Raw genomic sequence first — 24560 nt, forward strand, 5'->3', positions numbered from 1 at the left:
GCCCTCATTCAGTCACAGCGGCTCAGGAGGGCTTATCACAAGCATGCAAATCATGTACTGTCCCGCCCCATCGCCAACGGCACACGAGTCGCACTGTTAGGGTCTGCTGCTTTAGCTTTGACGCTACCAAGGTGATCGGCATCCTGTTTCCTGGGGCTACAACTCTACGACGAGAAAAGCTCCGGTCATATCATCTGTTCTAGAAAGATCCCGGCAACCCGTTGTGGCCTAGGGCCCAGGACCACCCCTGACGGACAAAGTGTGGGCGTCAGCGCATCGCGCGCGAATGTGCCAAGTATTTTAAGAGTCACACTGGAGCTTCAGGACGAATCATGGACGCTTCCCGCTCATTCAGGGCTCTTTCGCACGACACTAGCTCTGGCTGCAGAACGCCTGTGTGCTACCTTCCTGATGGGGATGCAGGGAAGGACAGGCGGAACCAGGGGGTGGACCGCCAAAAATGCATGTGAGGGAACATACTGTCAACAGTTTGGTCTATTCCATAGCCATACAACGGCTCGACCTTGCCTGGTGACCATCTAGCTTTAGAAGCGTCCTGAGACAAGTGGATTCTGGGGTGATCATCGTGCTCATTTGCGTGCTATCACTCACAGTGGTATCCATGATACTGATAACGATGTCCCCGATGGAGCACAGTAGTGCAGTCGTCTGAAGATGCAATGTTACCCTGTGAGTTTCGACTGCTCGTGAATCCTTGTCCATTCGCGATGGAGGGGATGAATGACGCAGGCATAGATATATTAGAGTGCTCGCAAAAGGTATAAGAAGAGAGCGTGTGCCCGTCGCTCTTTCCCTGACAATCAGCAAAGCAAACTCTCTCTTTTCCTGAACAATCTCATCCAGCTACGTTTCTTGGGTTTTCTTCAGAATCCCCATCATGTATTCAATCAAGCGCACGATCCTCCTTCTCGGAGCTCTTCTTCCTGCCGTCTTTGGTGCTCCTATCCTCGAAGCTCGCCGGCAGACAGAAAAGGTCCCCGGGAAGTACATCGTGACGTTCAAATCTGGCCTGCAGGCCGAGCAGATCGACGCACACACAACTTGGGCCTCGAACGTCCACAAGCGCAACCTAGAGCGCCGCGATCTGACTGACCGTGATTTGTACCCCGGTATTGAGAAGAACTTCAAGATCCACAAATTCGCGGCGTACGTTGGTTCTTTTGATGATGCCACCATCGAAGAAATCCGAAACCACAAAGATGTTTGTGCCCGTCTGGAATCCCCAGTTGAGCTATATTTATTGACGATCCCCCCAGGTGGCTCACGTGGAAGAGGACCAAGTCTGGTACCTTGATGCCCTAACCACCCAGAGCGACGCTCCCTGGGGTCTTGGGGCTATCTCTCACCAAGGAGATGCGAGCTCCGACTATATTTACGACACAAGCGCTGGAGCTGACACTTACGCATACGTGGTGGACACCGGCATCAATGTTGATCACTCGGAATTTGACGGACGCGCCAGTCTGGCCTACAACGCTGCTGGTGGCCAGCACGTTGACAGCGTTGGCCACGGTACCCATGTTGCTGGCACTATCGGTGGCAAAACCTTCGGTGTTTCTAAGAAGGCCAATCTTCTCTCTGTCAAGGTCTTCGAGGGCGAATCTAGCAGCACCTCCATCATCCTCGACGGCTACAACTGGGCTGCTAACGACATCGTAAGCAAGAGCCGCACCGGAAAGTCGGCAATCAACCTGAGCTTGGGTAAGTATTCGCTACTGCCTTCCCGGGGGGGGTAAACACTGCTGACTGGACATTGTAGGCGGTGGATACTCTTATGCCTTCAACAACGCAGTCGAAAGCGCGTTTGATGAGGGAGTCCTCTCCGTTGTAGCAGCTGGTAACGAGAACGTGAGTCTATTCAATATTACCTACTCCAAAACCGATGTCTAACAAGCGTGCAACCTCAGGTTGATGCATCGAACACCAGTCCCGCTTCTGCACCTAACGCTCTTACTGTTGCGGCTAGCACAGAAAAGAATGCCCGCGCATCGTTCTCCAACTATGGTGAGGTGGTCGACATCTTTGCCCCTGGTGAAGACATCCTCTCGGCCTGGATTGGCGGAAACAGTGCCACTAACACCATTTCTGGCACATCTATGGCCACTCCCCATATTGTTGGATTGTCCCTCTACTTGATCGCTCTCGAGGGGCTCTCCTCTCCCGGGGATGTGACTTCCCGAATCAAGGAGTTGGCTACCCAGGATGCTCTCTCGGGCGTGTCTGGCAGCCCCAATGCGCTTGCCTACAACGGCGCTGAATAAACAGCTAGCTCGAACCTGATTGCAAATAAGTCCCCTGGTCCTGGTGAAATCAAAGGGAGATATCAAGATATAAACGCAACGCAGAATAGCAAGAGCCCTGACGGCTTGATAAGTCGTTACGAATGCACATATTTTTTATGGTCAATACATAGTTCTCATTACGTAGATCTGCCGACGATCCAGCACGAATATCCCGAAGTAAATTTGATCTTCGTCCATTCCTCAGTCCTGGGTAGTCTCGGGCCCGTCGGCTTAACATAATGTCCTCCCCTCACCTGGTGCCCGTGAAGAATGTTCACTGAAGCTACGCACTAGCTGGATCCGTGACGACAAGTTTGTCGCCAATTCCATCCTTGGAAGCAGCGCCAACTCGTCCATCCCTCGTCACCCACCCTGGTCATCGCGTTTCTGGTCTTCCCCAAATGGACCCTTTGCGTCTCATTCGGAGAGTTATGGTATTGTTTTGGTCCGTGGTACCAGTCATTTCAAAACAGACGTCTAGCCGTCCACGGCAACGTTTCCTAGGTCACTGTTACCCTCTTGTATGGCAGGGGAATTTCTTCCACTGATCTTCTTTCCAGTTATCAAGCTCCCTGCATTGACTGGCAACAAGCATTCGTAGGTCCTGTGGGCCAGTGCTGCGAATGTCCCGCTGGGTTTCATCAACTGGAATGCAAGAACCCAAAAGGGCCCATCCAGAATTCTCACCGGAAGCCAATGCCATTGATTGACGGGTTGGGCTTTACACAAAGGCTTCGGGTGCTACACACAATCAGCAGGTGCATCACATCGCATCCCTTGCGTTCATTCATTATTCGATTATCTTTCTTGCTCTCCTCCTGCACCCCCTTGTCTTGCGGATGCTAACTTTTGCTAGAGTACTTTTAGGAACTAGTCTTGAGAGCCTGCTGTGGAGACAATGCGTACCTATACACTTCCTCCCCCTACCTTAGATTTGAGGTCGCGGCCGCCTATAAAGCAAGGCGGTCCACCTCCGAAGTCTTAGCACCGCGGGAGAATATAGCTGCATGAAATGTCTAATCCAGAGCCCGACAAGGATGTCCTACGACAGACTCTAGCCCAGTACGGGCTCAGAGTTGCTGCCGACGGATATCACATCCAATGGGCCGTTGGAAATCCGAGGCACCCTCGCAACTGGCCCATTTCTCGAAAGATTTACGATATCTCACTCTTGATCTTCCTCGAGTTCTTCACGTACGTCTCTGCCCTCGGCTTGTTTTGATTTGATGGTGGTTCAATAAGCTAACGGCTCCGTTATGCATGTGTAGTACGGCTGTCAGCACTGCTGGCGTATGTCATTGTCCCTTGCTTCTTGCTTCTACCAATCCCCCACACTCGTCAGACTTGCTGACCACATCAGTCAACTGCTGCTAATTATGCAGCGCGGGAGTTCAATTTATCCGAGGGGTTGTCTATATTTCTCTTCGTGTCACTGTACGTTCAGCCTGTCTTGATCCCCGGCGGTGCGGTTGACGAGAGGAACTATACGCTAAATTAGCTTTGCAGGTATTTGCTGGGTCAGGCCATTGGCGGCATCGTTCTGCCACCATACTCAGAATGTTTCGGGCGAAAAAAGCTGTATATAATTAGCTCGGCAACATACAGTATTGCCTGCATTATTATTGCTGCCGTCCCGTCAATCAAAGGCGTTGTTTTCGGTCGAGTCCTCAGTGGGTTCCTCTCCGCGATCCCCAGCACCATAGTCGTGGGTAGCATCGAGGATATGTTCAATTCTCGAGACCGCGTTTGGATGATATGGGTTTGGGCATTGGTAGCCAATCTCGGCCTCGTCGTCGGGCCCATAATGGGTACCTTCACAACTGCTGATCTCAATTGGTATGTCAGGGCAGCGCCCAAATTCCTCTGATAGTTCATTTTATAGCCCATTCACGGTTCTTGTGTCCTTTAGCTGACTCGAGATCTCTAGGAGATGGCTCTTCTATATTGCGGCCATTGTTACCGGAATAGTTTCCCTTCTGCTGCTGGGGATTCGTGAATCCCGACCTTCCCTTTTACTAGAACGAGAAGTGGCGAAAGTTCGGGAAGTAACCAAACTTGACTACCTTGCGAGCCTGAATCCAGATAGCGCACCTAATCTTCGGACATTCGTGCGCGTAGCACTAGGCCGCCCAATTCGACTCTTCTTCACAGAGCTCATTGTCTTCACTGTCTCGGTTATGAGTGCTGTAGCAACTGCCCTGGTCTACCTCTTCACCCAAGCACTGCCCCCAATATACGAAAGCCTCGGCTTCACCTCAAAACAGGCATGCCTTCCATTCGTCGCGATCGGTGTCGGGCTAAGTCTGGGGCTGCTGACGCGGTATTTGGACATGCACATCATCAAGCGGCGCCGAAAACGCGGCCATGTTCTCCTGCCGGAGCACAAGCTCACCGGTTTCTGGATAGGATCCGGCGTCCTCGCTGCGGCCCTTTGGGCCTTTGCATGGACAATACCTCCGGCCGTCCAGAATGTGCACTGGATAATATCTGTGCTAGCGTTGGTACTTATCGGGTACGCTTTGAATGAGATCGATTATGTGCTGGGTGGATATCTCGCAGACAGCTATCTCAGCTATGCTGCCAGTGGATTAGCAGCTCTGAGCCTCATCCGGGCTCTCCTTTCGGCCATTCTGCCTCTCATATCGAGCCCCATGTTCAGTCAACTTGGGGCCAATGTAGCTGCCTCACTTCTGGCTACGGTGGCCACGTTATTCTGTCTGGTACCGCCGGTATTCTCACGTTTTGGTGAAACAATCCGTGCGCGGAGCAAGTTCGCCAAATACAGCTTGGACATGTACCATGAGCATAGCGTCGACGAAGACGGATATTAGATTCGGAATAGGGCGGGATACTGATGGAGAGGGATTTTGTTTCTGCTTTTTTTGTTTGTTTTTTTTTTTTTATGCTTTTCCAACCAACAAAGCCCTTGTTCTCGGTTATTTTGGAGTTCGTGGGTTGTATGTCGTACAGGAGCTGCAGGCGACCTGACAACATGGCAATCTTTCGCTTTTCTTATTTCCCCTCGATTAATGACTTCCAAAGACATAGACACATGAGAAGACACTGAAGACAGTCCATATCACTAGCTCTTCCCGTGCTGAGCCAGCTTTGTCGATCCTAAACAGGGTGGTGGAGAGCTGCTGCAGGACCCTTTCCTTAATAAGCCAAGTCACGCCGCTTCAACCCCCACCTAAGCTTCACCTTAAAAGCAGCGTCCAGTCTCCCAAGGAGCTTGCGATCCAGGCTACTGGAACCCCGGACAAAGCCAAAGCTCGCGTTTAATTTTCTTGCAATGGACGATTTGGGACTACGCTCCTCGGACCCTCTTCGTCCCTTACAACCGCTACTCTCCTCGGTCGCCGAAAACGCGTCGAACCTGGCAGCGGCCGTGAAGCACCAGCACACTGACGAAGACGATCAACACCATCTCGATGTCGATGTAGACGCTCGATCTCTACAGCCTCTGCAGTCTGCAGTGGCTGAATTCGACCACTATGACCTCCATCAGCACCAGCACCACCCAGACGCGCAATCGCTTCGCCAGGAAGATCGTTATAGTACATTGATTGTGAGTGAAGGGATTTGGCATTCGCGCGCTCACACCTACTTACTTTTTCAACTATTTGCGGAGATAGCTTACGAAGAGCAAATCAGACACAGGATGAAACACCCTCCCTCCGCACCGAACAGTCCCCAACGAATAATCCGAACGAGTCTATCTTCTCCTCCAAAGGAAACGGATATCTACGAGATGTCGCATCCGTTATCGACCCGCCCGATCTGGAAGCTTGGCGCGAACGCCTATTCCATATAGACGATATGATTGTCATGAGTGAAGAAGAGTATGGCTTGCTGCCCCTATTCAGTGATTCTGAATCTCTTTGCTGGCTATGTTGGCGCCACAATGACTACGATCTAACACCCGTTCTCATCCAGGTTCCGAACCTACTTTCCGCACGTCGACAACATCTACTCGCACCGCTCTACACAACAATACAAGCGCAAGCCCCTCGTCTCCCACTACTGGGACTGCCGCCTAAAGGGTCGGCCCCCAGGCACCCCGAAATCCGACGACCCAAACAAGAAGAAGCGCAAGCGAACAGCCCGGCAGCGAGACCTCTGCGACGTCAAGATCAAGATCACCGAGTATTTCCCCGGATACGCGGCAGGCGCAATGTCTGGCGCCGAGTCAGACCAGCAACCACTCTCCCTATCCTTCTCGCCGGGCGTCAATGATGTGGATACGTCACTTTCGTCGACCGAGTCATCATTGCCAGGTGTGAATACGCTGCTTCAGTTCCCTTCTGGTTCTGTGGCTGGGACAAGGGATAATCAGCCTTTCGGGGTACTCACACCGAATCCGCCGCTGCCCGAGGGTCACCCCGGTGCAGATGGACAACGGTTCTTCACGATTCAGCGCGTGAATGGGAATGGCGCGAATGGGAAGAACGATGGGGTTAGCGGTGGGCACCGGCATACACTGGAGGAGAGCGATCGAGTAAAGAAGAACAGCGTCCAGCGGTATATCCTGAAGGAGGCGAGGGAGAGCAAGAAATCATTGGCTCCTGTAAGTTGATTTCTATTGTTCTCTATTAGTGCGCGTCCGGCGGAGAGAGCTTGCGGAACTATGTTTTCCTTCCCACGGGTTACGTCACGCAGTGACCTAAACCCTTCCTTCCCCGCTCTTTTGCAGAGCTTCATCTCGCTCTCAACTCTTTACTTCTTGCACTTCGTCGTTTCTCATAATTGGGTCTATCTCATCTTTTATTCTAATAGAGCGCGAAAGACTAGGACAATGTCCGTCCCAAAAAGCTACCACACCAAAGCTACCGGCTTAGCCGCTGAAACGGTAGCAAACCACTCCAAGGAATCCGATCTGAAGTTGTACGGAAGCTGCTTTTGGTGGGTTCCAGACCGTACCCTGAATTTATATAATAGCCCTTGTCTAATTTAGTTTGTTTTTAGCCCATTTGTACAGCGCGTCTGGATAGCGTTGGAGCTGAAGGGTATTCCTTATCAATATATCGAAATCGATCCGTATCAGAAACCGCAATCTTTGCTCGAGGTGAATCCAAGAGGACTAGTTCCAGCTTTGCGACATGGCGATTGGGGCTCATATGAAAGCTCTGTCTTGCTTGAATATGTAATTGCCTCCTTTCTCTTGTCTTGTCAAACCAGACTAACACTAGCGGGTAGCTCGAAGATTTGAACTTCGATCCTCCTCTCCTTCCTCCTGGTGACGCGAAGTCGAGAGCTCACTGTCGGCTGTGGACAGATTTTGTAAGCATCCCAACTACCGGAGTCTTATCGGCGTGTCTCTAACCAACGCAGGTCAACCGTCATATCGTACCCAGTTTCTACCGTGTTCTCCAAGAGCAGAATCAGCAGAAGCAGATTCAAAATGCGCAAGAACTCCACGACTCGTTCAGCACGTTGATTAATGCTGCGGACCCCGAAGGACCGTTCTTCCTCGGGCCGAATATCTCATTTGTGGACATTCAAATTGCCCCCTGGGTAGTTCGGCTGAACCGCGTTTTGAAGCCGTACCGTGGCTGGCCGGACCCCGAGCCAGGTAGCCGATGGGGCGCTTGGGTGGACGCGATCGAAGCCAATGAAGCGATCAAGGCGACGACGAGCATGCCTGACCTATATCTCGATAGCTATGAACGCTATGCCGGTAGGTATCTCTTATAGTGCTGATTGATCAAAGCTGACGCTCGACCAGAGAACCGTCCCAATACTTCCCAGCTTGCGAATGCGATCAATTCTGGAAGAGGCCTGCCGTGAGCCCCAAGTTATGTATCCATAGCGCTGCTACCTGATCGTTCATTTTAGATGAAGCTGCAAATGATACCACCCAGCGACCGGGGTAGGGATTGAGACTGCAAATCAATGCGCACCGTGTATATCACAATGCTTTGCGCGTAGTCTAGCTTGTTTTCGCTCCTCTGTGTGCTCTGAATCCACCCCTTCCACTACTGTCCGGACCCCGAGGGTTGCGGATTGGCTGTCGAGGGGACTGCGGTTGGTCAATCTGGCTCCTTTCACCGCTCTGTTGCCAATCTCTTCGGCCATAAGACGAGTTGGGTCTAGATGATGGGGAACCCGGATCGTAGAGTTGCTTCGGCTTTCCGGATGCAGCAGACTGGTCTCTCGCTCGATTGTTATTGTTGTCTCTCCCATTTCCCCGGGCCCTTCCCTTCCCTCGGCCTTCGGCTTTCGGAGGGGTTGCGCTTCGAGGTGAGGATGCCCCAGAAGTCGGTGCGGATGGTGTACCAAAGAGCCTCTCGCGCACTTCTTCATACTTGCGTTGTTTCTCCTCCCGGTTCTTCATGGCCATTGCCTGGCGCTCCTCGGGTGTCGGCTCCGGCGGCTTTTCCTCGTCTGAGTCGTCCGCATTCAAATCCAAGCGCCCAATACCTGCAGCGGTAGCCCCAGCAGCGGAAGAAGATTGTCGCGTAGCAATCTGCGGGTTGCGACTAAGGACGGTAACAGTCGGTTTGAACTCTTGTTTTAGCGGCACATCGGAAGAGGCTTCGTAGAAGTGGAATGTTTGCGGGGATTCACTGGATTTTTAAAAAAGGAATTGTCAGATTGAGAATAGTATCGCATTTGGCTAGGTGTAAACGTACGCTTCTTCCCATAGCTTTTTATTGAATTCCATCTGCTGAGCCCGGCGTTGGGCCTTGGTCACCTTGGACGACACTTTCTTTTCGGGCTGGGGCGGGGTGGGTACGCCGTCCAGTTTCTTGAGGGGAAAATCATGCAGGTTAGATGCACAGGTTGCAAGAAAATAGTGAATAGGGGCTGGTAGCAGGGCAGGTAAAACTAACATCAGCTTGCGACTCCCAATCATCATCATCCCAGGCGTCGGCCATTGATTGTTTTGCGCTCATCGCGAGGTGTAACAAAAAAAAAAAGAACTCGGAATTGGTAGGGCAGAAAAATCGTCAGACGGGGATGTATAAACGAATGTGATGGTGGAGAGGAAGCAGCAAAATTGGAAAGGCCGGGTGATCTATAGGCTAAAAATGAAGACTCCAAAGTCCAGACGCTCTTCAATAATCGCAAGTTGTAGTGAGTGGTGTCTCTGGACAGAGAAGCAGGAGTAAGGAGAGTCCGAACTGCGAGACGACGAATTTGGCGGAGAATCCGAGACTGCTTAGTTAAGACCATCGGACATCCTCCAACAGTACTTGTGAACAGTGAACACCCCCGATTCCATCGTCACCAACAGCTTGAATCCGCACGCCTTGACGTCCATTCAGACTACGCGCTGTCTCTTATTCATATCCTCACTCCTGGTACTCAATAGTCATCATGGCCACAGGTTTGCACCCCGATTGCATCCATAACCTCCCGCCGATCGTCCCCCGCATTTGACACCACCACACATACCCAACATCCACAACAAAGACAGAAGTCCAAAGTTTACCTAGCTAACATGACTTACAGACCCAGACGGTGACTCGCAAATGGCGTCCTCGCCTGAATCAAACCGCTCCCTCTCCGACGTCGAAGCCGGCTCCCGCACCCCGACTCATCACACCCAAACCACAAATGCGCAGTTTGCAGGTGCCTCAGAACTCTCCCCGCCAGGTTCACAAACCCAGGCAACCGGCGGCATGGTGAATGATTTTCCTGGTGCTGATGAAGGGTCGACAGATCCATCACAGCAGCCAGGGGCGTCGTGGATGAATAGACGGGCGGAGGAAGAGTATCAGAGAGCGATGGAGTATGTGATTGATCTGGATTTCAATCTCGGTTAGCTCTATTCTATGCCTTTCTTCTTGTTTTATGCTAATGATATGGTGTAGATGAGTTTGGAGACCCGTTTGATGACCGCGATATGAACGAGAAATTCGTCTAGACGTCTGTGCATCGTATGGCGCTTGGTGTTCTACTCTGACGTTTCTCTGCTTTGAGATACGCACCGTGGTCTATACCGGATTGTTTATGAGATACGACCATTTACTGGCATTCTAGCTTTTGATAGATTAATTATGAACAGATGAACAGTCGTTCCTTTATCGTAGCTTGTTCCGAGTCTCTGAGGTGAGTCCAGCTCAGTTGTGGCTGCCTGATGGCAAGCCAAGACAAGGCACCACAGCACGAGGCATATAAATTCTGAATTAATTCTACCCCGGAATCAATCAAATAAGCTCTCAGAAATTAGCCAATAAATTTCGAGCCTGCTTTTATCTTCTTCAGGCGGCAGATCAGAGGCTCTTCACAACGTTTTCACTAGTGTTGGCACGGCAACCAGCCCGTCTCCACGCCCGTCAAACAACATCCAAACTCCAAATATTCACTTCGACTCTTCAACACGCCACGGCACTCTGCGAATCCGCAATCCCATCCCTCTTACGCTGTATCTTGCTCTCTCTATCAAATAAGAATCTTTATCTCTTATCGGAGCCTCATCTTTTCCTAGAACCCGGATTCTTCCGTCCTTCCGCCATGCACGCGACGAGCATTCCGCGCGTCGACAAGATGGAGACGGCCAATTCTCTTCCCCCACAATCGCAATCATAGTGAGTGTCGACTCTCTTCTCTATTTGTTCGTTCAGCATTCTCGCGGGATCATCAGGGACAGATTGTGGGAAACTGTCACCGTCAGGGGCGCGGGAGAAGCACCCCTTTTCCTCCTACTCATGCCAAAACATACCCTTCGAACGTGACCGTCCAAAATGCGACGTGCTTCTAATTTGCGGGTCAACGCGTCTCTATGGGATCATTGCTGACAAGGTCACAACTTCTGCAGTCACCTAGACGAAGGCCAGATCCATTTTACGCCAGTTAAATCTACCAACGTTCCCCGTATATGGGATCGCAAACCTTCAACCTCGTTCCTGGCACGCTCCAAGCCGCGTAAAGTGTGGAAGCGCTTTCGTTCATCATTCAACAGCATGAAGGCGTTGCAGCAGTTGATCACTCCCGACGCTAGCCGTCTGATGGAGAGCGATCTCCTGCTCGAGATCAACGCGGGGCGAAGCACTGAAAATTGTCGCGGTGTCAAGCGACAATGCCTTGCCACTCGAAAATCATCTGTGGAAGATGAGGACAGCGAAGCATCCAATGCGCGAGGCAGGTCTTTTCTTGAGACCAAATGGGAGTCGGAGGTCTCACGGAAACGACGTATGCACCCAATTACTGGAGTTTGTTGTGTTTACCGCGTACTGCGACGGTTCCACTGACTACCGCATTAGGCAAGCTTCCTGCAACTACAAACCACTTGGGCGAACATGTGATTGTTGATGGGGCGCAAACTGTGGAGGATGATGAAATGACCGAGATCGGGGACGCTCCGGGTGGGACCACGTCAAACACCGATAGTGCTGTGCAGGAACCTGAGGAAACCGGCGAATCCCCGACACTTACCCCGGACCGCGCTGATATCGGGGCAGCCTATCCCGATGCGCTACCTGGTGAGCCTGGGCGCCTACCAAACCACGAACGTGGGGTGATTGTGAACATAAAATCCCTCAACGCCAACGACCAAGAGGAAGTTCGTGCCCTTGTCTCTCAAGACGCTGCAGACGGCGCAGCCGCGACCGACGATGCACCAGATGTAGAGACGGCAGCCGATAAACAGCTGGCATCGGATGTAGCTACGATTGCTTCAAGCGCGGAGAACCAGGACAATATGGCAGTTCCGGTAGAACTGACGGCCGAGCAAGAATCGACCCTTGTTCGATCGGCTCTGCGCAGCTCTCTAGACGGCGATGATACCGCATTGCTGAACAGCTTCCTCTCTAAAGCCAAAGCGAAACGCGAAGCCAAAGCGGCCGCGCAATCCGAAGCAGCGCCAACTATCGCATCCGATCCCGAAGAAAACGAGGAGCAGGAGCAGGAGCAGGAGCAGGAACAGGAACAAGAGCAGGAGCAAGAACAAAAGCATGAGCCAGAGTCACCCCGGCCCCAACAGCAAGTTTTCGTTGAAATTCCTACTCCAGAGCGCCGTGCGTTGGAAGCTCTTGATGCAAACGCAAGCTCGCCGTCGCCCCAAAAGTCACCATCCAAATCTACTGGAAGAGATGGGGTTACAGACGAGAATGGCTCTGCTAGTCCAGTTGCCCGTCGAAGTACGCGAGTTAGGTCGCTCCAGCGAGCGGCCGCCCCGAACAGTGTTCGGCCCACGCTCTCGCTCCGTCGAGCAAAAGGAAATGAATTCGTCTTCCTCCAACGAACGGAGGCGCAGGAACTGGCGTTGGTGACTCGCCGCAACACAAAACAGAACAAGGGCGACTCGGTGCTACCGAAATACACGCTCCAGACCTTGACTCGAGAAACCCCAGACTCGAGCCCTAGTAGCTCCGACGACAATGGCCGTAAAAAGAACAGCAAACCCAAGAAAGCAGTCTCCTGGAACGACAACCGCCTCGTGGAGTTCGAGGGCGAGTCGAGTGACGACGAACTCGCGACAGCAACGGCCACGACGGCAAAGCCCGCACCGAAAAAAAGGGCAGCCAGTAGCCGCACTTCTCAGTCGCAATCGTCGCTCAAGACTGGTGGTGAAAAGGATGCAGCTGCAGCCACTACTGCATCTCCTAGTGCAGTGCCTCGGGGCCGACGTGTGCGGCGGCTAGGACCACCCAAACCACTCACCTCCGCCACGATTGACTCGCACGACGCAGCGTCATCGCCGCTGTCGCCCACCACTGGAAGCCCCATTGCGAAGCGAACGAAGCTAACGCCCAAGTCGCCGAAAACATCTATGACCAGGACGCCATCAAAGGTTCCTACTCCTGTCGGGAGCAGCACCAGTAACAACGAGGTACCCTCGTTGCTGAGTGGAGGTCGTTCGGTGAAAACGAATCTGCTCAAGGTGAACGCGGGTTCGACACCGATGCCGAGACGAGTTCGCCGAGCTTAGCCTGTCTTTTATCTCAAATGGCATCTCTCTGCTTGTCTTTGCGTGGACCGCTAGGCGTGGTTCTTGTTTGTGTACATAGGGAACACAGGATTTGATTGGACGGCGCCCGGCTGGAGGATTTCGGAGTTTCATTGGGATCATGTCTTTACCTGCTTCTTTATTTCATATGATACCAATCGCTAGGTTATCGACTTTGTTCACTCGCTAATCGAGATCCGAGTATCATTTGGTTTCCTTTACATATTCCGTATAATCCCAGTCTACCAAACACGCACGCGAGCACCCGACAGCGACAGCGCACGGATCTCCCGCCTGAGGAATTATATCTGTCTACCTAGATAATCTTGGCCATGGTGTAATTCACCATCCTGGCTGGCTATACAAGAGCACCTAAGATCTGCAGGGGCGGCCAAACCAGATGCAGCGCTCGCCGCTCAGACGCGCAAGGATGGACGAGTTCAAAAACGAGGTTATTTACTAGTAAGTTTGAATTCTCTTTGTTTTTTTTTCTTATCTATTATAACCGTCCCGCCTTTCTTGCTAGCCCGCGGGAATGGCAATGAACTAGGTACTACCTAACTTCTTACACCACCTCCAACAAAACCAAGACCGACTCAGGAAATCATATTCTCTTGTTTGATTCGCAGCCATCGCTGTTTTACTCCTGCATCAAATCAAACTGAAAAACTGGCCGTTCGCTCATGGCACTGACGGTGACAGCCAGCTAGGCCGCGGGGTACTGTAGGAATGCGATAAACAACACCCCCGCAAAAGCCAGAGTCAAATGCTGGTGCGATTCTCTGCATCGTTAATCCCGGCTGTGGCTTGAGGCTAACAGGTCACTAAGAAGGAGGGCGTTCTGCCTACTTCTCACCTTGGCGATGATCGGCCCTGGACGCTCGTGGAGGCGGGGTGAGACTACTGAGAGTGAGACTGAGGGACTGAGAGTGAGAGCGGGCTGTCGGCATTGCACAGCAGAAATCTTGGTTTTGTATTTGGGAAATGGGAAGCAGGCAAATCCCTGATCATGGATGGATAGTTCGTCGTCCGTGCATCCTCCAACTTCATCCCGAACTTGGAAGGCAGAGTCAGTGCTCAGTATTTACACTTTACACCAGTAACACCACCCTCCTGGCCGGGATTGACTCGGAACAGTTTACCCAACCCGAGCGCCCATGCCGCTAACTTAAATACAAATGCATAATGATATCAGAATCTCGGGTAGGAGGTTGAAGCTGGGTGCAGTGGGTTGTATCTATGCATGGATTTCCAGATTCTGCGCCGGTGTAGAGTATGGACTATGGAAGTATGGAGCATCTACATTCTACAGCCCCATATCTAAGTACGTAGGCCATGCATGAAAACATTATTAGTATTGCATTACTGCGAGTCTGCGACAGACTTGACGTGCTGATTGTTATTTCATATGCGGCTGCAACCGCAGAGGGCCACGACGATCTTTTCATGATCGACGTGTCCCTCGTAGTACGTCCACCGTAGTACGTACTATATTCCACGGTGATATGGAGCCAAATCGACAGGGAAGTTCGGGGCCGGCGAGGTCGAGAGGGAAGGTTTGCCTGCTATCGGAATAGAAGTACGAGAGGTGATTGAATCAGATATTTCTTGTCCTGGGCTTTTGCCGAGGGCGCGTTCTTAGGTTAACCGACTGTTGACAGTTGGAGTAAGGACGAGGCGTTCCTGCTTAATCTAAATCCTGCCAGGCATAACTTAATTCCAGTCCTGAACAGTGCACTGCATCTGGCCATCTACACTTACAAAGTTACAATCCATGTACATGCAGTCCTTCAAACCAAGACAACCATTCCGTAGCACTCGCTCAACTTACTCCATCAGTCCATACTCTGTACAATTCCAATTACATCTAACAAGAAATCACTCCACCCACATCCAATACCACGGAGTAGTCTACACCGTCCCTGAACCATCAAACCCCCTTAAGTTCCTTATATCCCTCACACGATGCACAACACTGGATACAAGTTCCAACCTAAGCCGCCCCCACCATCCCGATACAGCAGCAGGCGGCACAACCCTCAGCCGCGCAGCCAACAACAACAGTCAGATTCAACACCAGTGGATGAAAAAGACCGGCCCGGGGGCCTCCTACGGAGTAGTAGTAGTACGGAGTACGTATGTATCATAGTACGATCTAATTCAAATTCTAGGGCTTTTCGCATACCCCACCAGCAAGCCAGCGCAGCCCCGAAACGAACTAGCCTATTGCTCTATTCGCCCACCGGTGCATCGTGGTTCCGTGTTTTTCCGAGCTGCTGCACCACCGGCGGGATGACGTCATGGTATGCGCGGGCCCCCTCCTGGAAGCGATTTGCGAGGAGGACTGTCCTCCGTAACGGATAACGGTTGACATGAGAGTATCCACGGGCTGGTGCGAGCGAGCAAGGTGATTAGCTCGTCTGGCTGGTTCCTGGTGTGAGGTCGTATTTGAGATGGGTTGGGTGGTGGCCAATTAGTGGTTTGGTTTTGGTGATTGCGGCTTGATTTTTAAAAAAAAAAAAACTGTTTGTCGACGGTGCTACCTTCCCTGACTGCTAAGGTTTTAACAGACTAGTATTTCATGTTACCGGGTTACAAGGGACAAATTGTTTGTAAATGAGATACGCAATTCGATTCTAATTGTAATTTCACTCTATCCCAAGCTTTCTTTATTGCGTGTTCCTGGAGTCGCCCGGCTCACATGCTCTCCTGTTCTTTGTTTTGATGCTCGGGCTGTGCCGAGGACAAGGACAGGGAGCCGCGAGCTATGACCTGCATAACAAACGAGACGCTACCAAAATATACCTACCGTCCATCCAAACATATATAGATCAAGAAACATCAACACTACTCTAAGCAGAGATGTTCTTGGCAGTCTCCTCAGGCCACACGTCGTAACCGAAGGTGTCCTTCATGTTGACGAAGCGGAAGTGACGGCCCTCAGCGACCTTGTTGACAGCGGCGTAGTCGGCATCGGAGAGCTCAATGCTCTTGAAGTTGGACTCAATACGCGCGGGGTTGGAGCTCTTGGGGAGCACGACGTAGCCGCGGCGCAGACCCCAGGCAATCAGGACCTGGGCGAGGGTGTTGCCGCCCTTCTTGGCGATGTCGTTCAGGGTAGCGTTCTCGCTGACGCGCTCGCCGGTGGTGGGGACCTGGTTCTGGGATCCCAGAGGGGAGTAGGCCTCGGGCATGATGCCGTTCTTGAAGCAGTACTGCACCAGCTCCTCGTTGGGCAGGAAGGGGTGGACTTCGATCTGGTTGAGGTGAGGCTTGACCTTGGCGTACTTCAAGAGCTTCTCTAGGCCTTCGATGGTCCAGTTCGAGACACCGATGGCGCGGGCCTTCTTGTCTTCGTACAGCTTCTCCATGGCCTCCCATGTGGGCTTGGGGTCTTCGGTCAAGTCCTTGAGGATAACGTACTGCACGCTCGTTAGCATCATATGACGTTTTGTTGTTGCGGGGCTGAAATTTGGAGGGGCGAAGGAAGTACCTTTCCATCAGCGCCAATCTTGGGCTTTTCCTGGCCATCCTTCTCGGCGGCAATGGGCCAGTGGACGAGGAAAAGGTCGACGTAGTCGGTCTTGAGTCTCCTCAGAGAGTCATCGATCGACCAGCGGACGTCTTCAGGGCGGTGCAGGTGGTTCCAGACCTTGGTGCAAATGAAGATGTCGGAGCGCTTGACGGAGGGGTTCGCCTTGAGGAAGTCCTGGAGAGCATCGCCAACCTCGCCCTCGTTGAGGTAGTACCAGGCACAATCCAGGTGCCTGTATCCGACCTCAAGGGCCTTGGTGACAGCGCGGTAGGTCTCGCCCTCAGCACCCTCGCTGGCGAAGGTACCGAACCCCACACCGGGGATGGTGACACCGTTGCTGAGCTGGAAGGTCTTTCCGTTCGACATTGTAAAGTGGATTTGAGTGTAAATTGAACCGCAACGAAGCAATTGAGGTTAGGGAGAAGTGGAGGAGGAAAGAAAGGGAGGAAGGAAGGAAGGAAATGAGGTCGTGGTCGAGCAGTTGAAGTGCGATGACGACGGACTAAGGATCTGGTGGGGTTTGACGGACGTGGACAGACCTGAGACGACCTTAAGGAGGGGTTGCTAGGCGCCGCGGGGTTCTGGTGGTAATTCTGGATTCTGCTGCCACTATCCGGATGCAGTCAACCCAGCTTCCAAGTTGGGAGTGCAGCAATTCATCCATCTATCTGCACAATGTCCAGGCCTCTCCTGTCTGCATCGTCTGTTTGTAGCTGTCAGCCAGACAAAGAGCACGGCAGCGGCCGGCTCAGCTCAGCCCCGCCATGATCTATACATGAGGCCATCGCTAACAGCTTTTGTAACGGTAATTCAATGACATCACAGGCGGCCGCTGTTGGATCGTCATGGCTCCATCGATCTGTGGCTGGCCCACGGGTGGAATTCCTCTCGGGCCAATAGGCAGCTGACTGTATCTCCGCTGCTTCCAGTCCTCTCCAATGATATCGTCTGCTGCATCCATGCGGGCCCAGAGGATCATTTCTGGAGTTCGTCGCGGAAACAGTGCTGTATTTTTTAAAAGAAGCTGAAAGGCAGACTGAGAATTTCACGCTGCGATATGATAAGAGATGCGCATCATCCAACAGATGAACAGAACAAAGATACATGGAAAGATACAAACGAGCTCAAACCAACAAACGGAGGTCTTGGTAAGTCAGTGCTCTGTATTCTGTAGAGACTTACGCTCTAAGCCTTATCTGAGCATTCTCAAGGTAATCTTTTTTAAAAAATAGAAAAAAAGGATGGCAGCAAAGTCAAAATATCCAAGTAATATCAGCGTAAATTACCTATCCACTGGAACCGGCTTCCCTCCAGCCTGTGGATAAGCAGCTAATGATGATGGCGAGAATCCCTTGGAATGAGATGATGATACAAGGCCCTTTGGGTGGAGCCGCGAAGAATTACTGCACGCAGGGAAAAGACACCATTCATTCAAGGTGCCATCCATACCATTCGCCCGCCACTGCGACTGTCGCCGTATATTTATTAACCACAGCCTTCCCTCTGTTTGTCATTTCTTATCGCGCCAACTTTTTCTTTATATATATACTCCCGCCCCCCCCTTCTCTTCACTTTCACATTCCCCTCTCTTCTTTATCCCACCTTGGAGCAGCACTATTCTTATCTCTGCTTCATCTCTCTACCTCTACAGCTCTATCAATAGCTTCCCCCTTCACAATGCCTCGCTTCGACGATTCTGATCTGGGCGTGGACCCCAATTCCGCTGTCCCTCCCACCCGCGGCACTGCCCCCGACACTCGCTCCCCCAGAGACCGCGGCAGCATGGCAGGCTCGCTGCCAATCCCCAGCGACGCTGGAAACACCGTTGAGGTCCCCGCTTCCAGAAGCTCTATCAGCGATGCCGCTGCTTTCATGCACAACCTGAGCCTGTCCCCCTCCACCCGGGACCGCCGCGGCTCTCGCAACTCCTTTGGCACTTCCCTCCCCATTCCCCGCTCTCCCCGTGTCTCCCGCCTCTCCTCCGCCGTCCCTGCTGATGCCGCCGGCGTTTCCCGCGACATCCTGGCCTCTCAGGTCCAGGACATGTCCAAGGAGAAGGTTGCCGCTGCGAAGAACATGGCGTTCGCCTTCGACATTGACGGTGTCTTGGCTCACGGTAACGAGGCCATCCCAGAGGCCAAGGAGGCTCTCCGCATGCTCAACGGCGACAACGAGCTCGGCATCAAGATTCCCTACATCCTCTTGACCAACGGTGGTGGTAAGACCGAGGCCGCCCGTTGCGCTCAGCTCACTGAGGTTCTCGATTCTCCCATTTCCACCGACCAGTTCATCCAGTCCCACACTCCCATGCAGGCCTTGTCTGAATACTACGACACTGTTCTTGTTTGCGGTGGTGAGGGCCAGAAGATCCGTGAGGTCGCTGAGAACTACGGCTTCAAGAACGTTGTCCACCCTAAGGACATCCTCGCTTGGGACCCTACTGTCTCCCCCTGGGCTGTCTTCACCGAGCAGGACCGTGCTGAGGCCAAGCCCCGCGACTTCTCCAAGATCAAGTTTGACGCCGTCCTTGTCTTCGCCGACTCTCGCGACTACCAGACCGACTTCCAGCTTATCATTGATCTGCTGCTCGCCGACGACGGCAAGATGCTAACTCGCTCCGAAGACCCCGTCGCCAACCGCATCCCCATCTACTTCTCCCAGGGTGACTTGGTCTTCCCTACCGACCACAAGGGTCCCACGCGTCTCACGCAGGGTGCCTTCCGTATCTCCGTTGAGGCTCAGTACAAGGCTCTGACCGGTCAGGAGCTTGAGCGTGTTGTCTACGGAAAGCCCGAAAAGGCCACCTACACCTACGCCGACGAGGTCCTCCGCTCCTGGATGGAACAAATCCACAACGAAAACCACCTCCCCGAGAACATCTACATGGTCGGTGACAACCCCGCCTCCGACATCTGCGGTGGAAACATGCACGGCTGGAACACCTGCCTTGTCCGCACCGGTGTCTTCCAGGGCGGCGACAACGACGAGAACAACCCCGCCAACTTCGGTGTCTTCCCCAACGTCCTTGAAGCCGTCAAGACCGCTGTCCGCAAGGAGCTCGGCCACGAGTTCAAGATGAAGTGGAACCCCAAGGTTAACCCCGTCCTCCACGGCGACAACACCTCCTCTGCCGTTGAATAAACGGGACAACTTGGATGACAAAAGATTAAAAAAAAAAAAAAAAAAAAAAACAATTGGCGTTTGGTCCTTACAATCATACCATATCATACCTTGGTGGTTCTTTACGTTAGACGGACAAGCATATAGTGCTTTTTGTGTTCTTGGGTTTCCTTTTTTCCTCTTTTCAGGCTGGGCTACTGATACCAATGATGTCCCCCAATGCGCACGGGCTACATCACACCCCGGCCAAGGCGGACTCTCCACGTTTTTTACTTTTTTTTCCCCGTTATGTGATGTGGTGATGACGATACAAAGAATCGGCCGAACACTATTCTTTCTTACTTCCTCTCTCTCCTACTTAACTGCGGATTCCATTTCCCCCATCAATCATGTCCTTACTACGAAACGACGCAAAACGATCCCATATAGATTTCTTGCTTTTTTACTAGACTGCGATCAAAAATCAAAATCAACCAGAATTTCAAAAACAAAGAAAAAAGGATTCAAAAAACTCAAACCCCGCTACCGGTAAACCTGTAGAGTAAGTAAATAAAAAGTCATGACGCCATCCTGATGCCAACATATGGGCCCGCATCCATGTTTCTCGCTTCCATTCCACGGAATCCACCCGGAAACCCAAGCTAGCTACCTAAACCAGGCAGGCAACTGGGGTGAAAGAACGAAAGCAGGTATGTATTAGTATTACTAGCAGCCTAGCAGGGAGCTAACTTCTAAGTAAACTAGAATGAGCCAGTAAAGCGACCCTATGGTCCTAATTCGGCAGCATTAGCCCCATTATTCGGGGCCCCGAGGGTTACGGCACTCCGACTCGTGGCTTTTTCTCGGGAAGTCTGTTCAAAACTCTGCAGAGTTTCGGCACATATCGGTGACGTCGGACGTCCACGTCCTTTGACTTCGGCTTCTTAAGGTTGTTTTACTGTTACAGTTTTGCTGTTACAGAAGGCTGGTGTCCATATTTGTAAGACGATAACCGGGCTTTACGTGCGTGGTTTGGGGGCATAAGTCATTGCTATAGTTAAAAGGCGCGAAGTGTATGATATAGAACGTGTTTCCTATCAGATTTATATTCAGCACATGTCGTGTCTGGGGAAGTATATTTAACGTTTGTCTGAGCGCATATGATGGCCGATATAACTGCTTAGCTAGCGACATGTAGTCAATCATCACATCAATGGTCCAATAATTCCTCGATGGTCTAACGGTCTATGATTTCCGCTTGTCAATCCCCAAAAAGGAACGAGCGCGGGAGACCTGGGTTCGACTCCCAGTCGGGGAGTATTTTTACTTTTTTAATTTACTTTTACTACTAGAAATTATTAATTAGATATCACAATGCTATTTTAATCTCCCTATCTGCATGCAAGGTTGTTCAGTGGTAAAGCACTGGTAAAAGAGTATATATACTTAAAAGTCTTGGCTTAGAAGTTAGGGATATTTAGGCAGAAACACTTATAAATAAACTGTAAGACCCTCTGTTATGGGCAAGGCCCGAAGCGAGCTAGTTGCGTACTAGATACACGATGGAATAGCTGAAGAACCAGGATACAGGGGCTGTTGGAGTTCTGACATGGCCAACAGGGGTGAACACGTGATCCCTGATGCCTGAGGCCAACATCTTAGGAACGATGCCTTGGGCAGAGTTGATAGTAGGGCTCCAGCGGAGTTCCCATAACACCCTCCGCAAGATTAGCTGGGTATTCGCGAGAGGTAGAGCTGAGTAAGCTGGAAGCTGACTCAGCTTGCGAGGAAACCTCTTTACTTCACGAAGGGCATAACATTAGAACTTCAGTGTTAATCTATTAACTATCCTAAATTCTTGAAATCTAAGTCTCGCGACTCTTTATTCTCTTTATTAGGTGTATTACTCTTTCACACTATTTGCAACAACCCTAAAGGCCAAGGACCTTATATAAACCATAAATCCTTGATGGTCTAACGGTCTATGATTTCCGCTTGTCAATCCCCAAAAAGGAACGAGCGCGGGAGACCTGGGTTCGACTCCCAGTCAGGGAGTATTTTTACCTTTTTAATTTACTTTTACTACTAGAAATTATTAATTAGACATTATAGTACTATTTTAATCTCTCGGCTTAGGAATATTTAGGCAGAAATACTTAAAAATAAATAATAAATCCTCGATGGTCTAACGGTCTATGATTTCCGCTTGTCAATCCCTAAAAGGAACGAGCGCGGGAGACCTGGGTTCGACTCCCAGTCGGGGAGATTTTTTTGATTTTTTGTATGTTTTTCCCCTTCACAAGAATAGGTGTATCAACATCTTATTGCTCGCCCCGCTGGCCAGGGTGCTCTGGGCAGTGAGCATCAACCATTGTTGCGTGTTCTGCAGCTCAGTGAGGGGTGGAAATAAAAGGTGGTATACCATAGTATACCGGTAGCCTCAAGTGCGGTTCTATATAACTGTAGTACGCTTTAAAGAACATCGGAACCAACTTTCTCAAATTCTCCGCCTCATTGCATGGCACCTGCATGGCAGAACGTAAGTCATTATCTCTGATACTCCAACCAAGCCACTCTATCTCAACAAACATAGGATTTATGGCTGAACTCGATGGCCCTCCTACCCAGTGGACGGTTCAAGCCCTATACGACGACCCCAACACCATGATCCAGGAACTACTTACAAAGTACAGCTTTCCGTTGTCCAACGTCTCAGTAACAGTGGAAATATCAGCACAGACGAAGAGACCGGCTCGTGGGTCCGTCCAGACTTTAACTCTTATTTCTTTTGTTTAGCGTTGCTTAAGGGTGCTTGTAAGCGTTACTCACGCCTGCATGCACCGCCCGCTCTTTAGGGCTTTGTATTTAGGCGTCCAGGGTAGGATAATATTCGGGTCAACCTCCCCGGCATAGCAGGCCAGTAGAATCGGCAGGCTGAAAAGGTATGATACTATACACGCCACCTTCAACACATGCGATGGAATCAGCGACAACAGTGACATGACGGTAATCATCCACTGTAGTAGCATTCCCTAGGCCGCGCCACGAATCGTAAACGAGTGGTATCGCTTGTCCCAAAAGCCCGCCCACGTACCTCACTGCGCCAGAGGACTGTTCTACTAGCGAAGCTGTGGACGCTGAATATCGCTTTTCTCAGATAACTTCATTTGTTGCGATTAGTGAGCGAGTTCTGGGTGCGCAACCCTCATCTTTGGAGTAACCCCGGGGTGGTTTGGTATTGGAAGAGAGGATAGTCGTAAGCGTGTGCTTGCACCTGTCCCTTGTGTTATGTCCCCTGTAGCTCCCAATAACGAGGTATGTTTAGGGGGAGAACACAGATGCATATTCCATCACGCTATGATGCTTACCCTGTCCTTCCGCAGTTTTTGGGTCCTTTCTGTTGAGGGTTCGAAGGTTGGGCCGGGAGTGTTGTCGACATTGACGATTAAGGTGAAGGGGTCGTTCTTCACCTCTTCCATCAAGATACGAGTCACAAGGTCGACATTCACCGTTTGTATAGTAAACGAAGGCTTCACCATCGAGGTCACACAGGAAACCTCGCTTGTTCCTAGCGTCAGGATGGACGGGTATAAATAGGCCTTACATAGCTGTGTTTAAATAAAAATCATGCACTCTTCTTATATCGATCTAGTAGAGACTTTTCCACAAGTGTTTTATCTAAATATGCCTAGGGCTGTGGAGTGGATCTAAAAGTAATTTGGTCGCGTACGCGCAGAATATATATCGGTACAGTACACCACCTGCCTTTGATATGTAAAAAGAAAGGAAGCCTTTAGACTGGTATCTTCAATAAAGCAAGGACACTTTTAATAATGGATCTTGGTGGTAGTGCATCGGTATAATGTTCTAGGCTGAATGCCAGAAAGGCTGCTAACATGATATAAAAAAAATCAAAAAAGTCTCCCCGACTGGGAGTCGAACCCAGGTCTCCCGCGCTCGTTCTCGTAAGAGTGACAAGCGGAAATCATAGACCGTTAGACCATCGAGGAATTGTTATTATTTCTCGGCAAGTTTTGACTACATATTCCAAAACTAGATTACTGAGGCCTGTGCTGGAATCATGACACTCTCCGCCGAGTGCTTCCACGCCGAAGCAAAGCCCCATCTTAGTAGATTGTTAGATGGTACGATTTAGGATTAAGCTGTAATACTACCCTGAACACAGCAACAATGTGGGCAGAGTCGCGAGGTCCCAGCTGACACAACGCCAGTATGCCCCCGACCTGCGTAGGATGATAGGATCCCTATAAGATCCCTGTAGAACTGCCTGCATAGCTTATAGTGAGGGAACTGCGTAAGTCATTGTTTTGATGCCACGACTGCTGCAATTTGTTTTCTGCTTTATTGGCAACTCAGTAATTGCTAAATCCTTCGCACCATCGTGTGCCCTAGTACACTGTCCGCCTTGCCGGTACCATTATACGCATGCTCGTCCACGTTGACTAGCTGGACAGTGCTGGGGACGAAACCATTCGCTTCAGATGTCATTTACAGAAAGGAGGCCCTATTCAAGAAGAGAAAATCGAAACAACTTGAGGAGGATGATTGGTTTATTTCTAGTAGTTCAAAAAAATAAAAAATCTCCCCGACTGGGAGTCGAACCCAGGTCTCCCGCGCTCGTTCCTTTTAGGGATTGACAAGCGGAAATCATAGACCGTTAGACCATCGAGGATGATTAATTGGTGTTTCTGAGAACTTTGACGTCTTG

The 24560-nt window shown here is 51.1% G+C and overlaps 8 protein-coding genes and 5 non-coding genes across 13 annotated transcripts; 9 read left to right on the forward strand and 4 right to left on the reverse strand.

Moving 5' to 3' along the window:
• Window positions 1-898: 898 nt before the first annotated feature.
• ALP1 (S8 family peptidase) lies at window positions 899-2282 on the forward strand (the record flags this gene model as incomplete). Its single annotated transcript, XM_041704037.1, has 4 exons — window positions 899-1222; window positions 1278-1722; window positions 1781-1869; window positions 1929-2282. The coding sequence occupies 4 exons, from the start codon at window positions 899-901 to the stop codon at window positions 2280-2282; spliced, it is 1212 nt and encodes a 403-aa protein (XP_041556663.1).
• A 1033-nt stretch (window positions 2283-3315) lies between these two features.
• On the forward strand, window positions 3316-5134 carry APUU_40914S (putative MFS multidrug transporter; the record flags this gene model as incomplete). The annotated part of the gene is made up of 5 exons (XM_041704038.1): window positions 3316-3497; window positions 3572-3593; window positions 3664-3737; window positions 3810-4139; window positions 4231-5134. 5 exons carry the CDS (start codon window positions 3316-3318, stop codon window positions 5132-5134), a joined length of 1512 nt encoding a protein of 503 aa, XP_041556664.1.
• A 461-nt stretch (window positions 5135-5595) lies between these two features.
• Window positions 5596-8090, forward strand: APUU_40915S (glutathione S-transferase family protein; the record flags this gene model as incomplete). Its single annotated transcript, XM_041704039.1, has 8 exons — window positions 5596-5871; window positions 5958-6145; window positions 6240-6870; window positions 7090-7205; window positions 7269-7446; window positions 7500-7583; window positions 7635-7980; window positions 8029-8090. The coding sequence occupies 8 exons, from the start codon at window positions 5596-5598 to the stop codon at window positions 8088-8090; spliced, it is 1881 nt and encodes a 626-aa protein (XP_041556665.1).
• Window positions 8091-8232: 142 nt separating this feature from the next.
• APUU_40916A (uncharacterized protein) lies at window positions 8233-9199 on the reverse strand (the record flags this gene model as incomplete). The annotated part of the gene is made up of 3 exons (XM_041704042.1): window positions 8233-8869; window positions 8936-9051; window positions 9137-9199. 3 exons carry the CDS (start codon window positions 9197-9199, stop codon window positions 8233-8235), a joined length of 816 nt encoding a protein of 271 aa, XP_041556666.1.
• Window positions 9200-9623: 424 nt separating this feature from the next.
• APUU_40917S (uncharacterized protein) lies at window positions 9624-10173 on the forward strand (the record flags this gene model as incomplete). Its single annotated transcript, XM_041704043.1, has 3 exons — window positions 9624-9633; window positions 9759-10067; window positions 10121-10173. The coding sequence occupies 3 exons, from the start codon at window positions 9624-9626 to the stop codon at window positions 10171-10173; spliced, it is 372 nt and encodes a 123-aa protein (XP_041556667.1).
• Window positions 10174-10763: 590 nt separating this feature from the next.
• APUU_40918S (uncharacterized protein) lies at window positions 10764-13179 on the forward strand (the record flags this gene model as incomplete). Its single annotated transcript, XM_041704044.1, has 3 exons — window positions 10764-10837; window positions 11068-11441; window positions 11513-13179. 3 exons carry the CDS (start codon window positions 10764-10766, stop codon window positions 13177-13179), a joined length of 2115 nt encoding a protein of 704 aa, XP_041556668.1.
• Window positions 13180-16049: 2870 nt separating this feature from the next.
• Window positions 16050-17098, reverse strand: gldB (putative glycerol dehydrogenase (GldB); the record flags this gene model as incomplete). The annotated part of the gene is made up of 2 exons (XM_041704045.1): window positions 16050-16619; window positions 16691-17098. 2 exons carry the CDS (start codon window positions 17096-17098, stop codon window positions 16050-16052), a joined length of 978 nt encoding a protein of 325 aa, XP_041556669.1.
• Window positions 17099-18409: 1311 nt separating this feature from the next.
• APUU_40920S (phosphatidyl synthase) lies at window positions 18410-19873 on the forward strand (the record flags this gene model as incomplete). Its single annotated transcript, XM_041704046.1, has 1 exon — window positions 18410-19873. One exon carries the CDS (start codon window positions 18410-18412, stop codon window positions 19871-19873), a length of 1464 nt encoding a protein of 487 aa, XP_041556670.1.
• Window positions 19874-21057: 1184 nt separating this feature from the next.
• On the forward strand, window positions 21058-21149 carry APUU_t40016S. Its single transcript has one exon. It is a non-coding gene; the product is annotated as a tRNA-Asp (tRNA).
• A 645-nt stretch (window positions 21150-21794) lies between these two features.
• APUU_t40017S lies at window positions 21795-21886 on the forward strand. The gene has a single exon. It is a non-coding gene; the product is annotated as a tRNA-Asp (tRNA).
• Window positions 21887-22005: 119 nt separating this feature from the next.
• Window positions 22006-22096, forward strand: APUU_t40018S. The gene has a single exon. It is a non-coding gene; the product is annotated as a tRNA-Asp (tRNA).
• A 1656-nt stretch (window positions 22097-23752) lies between these two features.
• On the reverse strand, window positions 23753-23841 carry APUU_t40019A. The gene has a single exon. It is a non-coding gene; the product is annotated as a tRNA-Asp (tRNA).
• Window positions 23842-24433: 592 nt separating this feature from the next.
• On the reverse strand, window positions 24434-24524 carry APUU_t40020A. Its single transcript has one exon. It is a non-coding gene; the product is annotated as a tRNA-Asp (tRNA).
• Window positions 24525-24560: the final 36 nt, after the last annotated feature.

This window comes from Aspergillus puulaauensis, chromosome 4, assembly GCF_016861865.1.
Source record: "Aspergillus puulaauensis MK2 DNA, chromosome 4, nearly complete sequence".
NCBI classification, from domain to species: domain Eukaryota; kingdom Fungi; phylum Ascomycota; class Eurotiomycetes; order Eurotiales; family Aspergillaceae; genus Aspergillus; species Aspergillus puulaauensis.